Here is a 1,485-nt window from a genome sequence, read left to right on the forward strand (position 1 = left end):
TTTTAAACCTGTACTTTGTATTTGAATGTTCAAGTCTTTAAAACATATTTAGTGGTATAATAAAAACACCAAAGTTTATGTTTTTTAACAAAATGAACTGAAATAAAACAGCTGATTTATGTTTTTGGAGGAGAATGAGTTGTGTGGAATAATAATAAATAAAAAATAGGAGGTATTCGTGACCACACTTACTATCTTCCTTTTGGTGGCCTTCTTCTTCTTCAGCCTCATCTGTTTCTCAGTGGCCAGCTCCTGCAGCTGTGCTGGGCTCAGCTGGGCCTTGAACTTCTGGACGTCCAACTTGTACTGCTCCATGTCCAGGAGAAACGTCTTTTGAAAAGGCTTTAATAGAGAAAGAAATCCACAATGTTTGGTCACCAGCACACAGTAAACCCGCAGTGATTAAACCCTCCACACAAGCTGATCTGTAAAATGTAATCAGTGGAGTCAAATACCTCTTTCTGCTCTGGGCTCATCGTTCTCCACTCCTGGGCAAGTTTCCTGATGATGTCCACTAATTTCATCTCTGAAGAACACAATCAGAAGATGTTAAAATCCTTCATTAAGGAGCAAAAGAGTTTGATTTCAATCTGATAATCAGCCAAGTGTTAATCCAACAGCTGCACGTTCCTGCAGCTTCCAATCCCAAACTATGGGCCACATTTACATTTACACCTGTCACCTAAACACAAAATGTTTGTTTACCTGGATGTCGACTCGCTATGAGCGGCTGCTGTTGATGGACATATCTTAAGTATCCATTAATAGGTCTCTTTGGAGGAGCGCTGGCCTCAGTGCTCAGATATTTGACTGGGTTTATGTTTGCAGAGCAGAAGACACCGGCACATCTGAAAACAGGAGGAAACATGAAACTGAGCTCCCAAATCACACATTCTTCCTAACAGGGACATAATCAAACAATAAAAACCAGACGGTGGCAATCAGATGTCTAACATGATTTTAACATTTCTGTCTGTAAAATAAAATGTTTGTGTGCTGCCCATTAATCAGCTGTTTCATGTAGATATATTAGTAACTACTGCATTAACTATCTCTGCAAATACTGGGACTTATCTACTAAAAACATTAACTCTACTTCTTCCTTTCTGGTCTCAGGGAGCTGCTGTCCATGTCCAACAGTCAGTGGGACACCTGGACATGTCTCCAGACCAGCACAGGGACAACCAACCCACCAATGAATGGTACTAATGTTTTGGTCGCACATGCTCCACAAGGCCCCAGGAGGTCTAACCAGTGCTCCACCATGTAACCAGTGAACATCTAACCAGTGCTCCACCATGTTACCAGTGAACATGTAACCAGTGCTCCACCATGTTACCAGTGAACATCTAACCAGTGCTGCACCATGTTACCAGTGAACATGTAACCAGTGCTCCACCATGTTACCAGTGAACATCTAACCAGTGCTCCACCATGTTACCAGTGAACATCCAACCAGTGCTGCACCATGTTACCAGTGAACAT

The 1,485-nt window shown here is 42.0% G+C and overlaps 1 protein-coding gene across 1 annotated transcript in view; it reads right to left on the reverse strand.

Moving 5' to 3' along the window:
* LOC106511210 (transcription factor A, mitochondrial) overlaps positions 1–898 on the reverse strand; it is a gene marked incomplete at its 5' end in the record, with an annotated part of 13,955 nt that extends 13,057 nt beyond the window's left edge. Inside the window, 3 exon segments of the mRNA XM_013999964.1 lie at positions 193–342; positions 456–526; positions 706–898. Of these exon segments, the coding sequence (XP_013855418.1) occupies positions 193–342; positions 456–526; positions 706–898 (414 nt within the window).
* Positions 899–1,485: the final 587 nt, after the last annotated feature.

Source organism: Austrofundulus limnaeus, unplaced genomic scaffold (genome assembly GCF_001266775.1).
Source record: "Austrofundulus limnaeus strain Quisiro unplaced genomic scaffold, Austrofundulus_limnaeus-1.0 Scaffold2591, whole genome shotgun sequence".
NCBI lineage: Eukaryota > Metazoa > Chordata > Actinopteri > Cyprinodontiformes > Rivulidae > Austrofundulus > Austrofundulus limnaeus.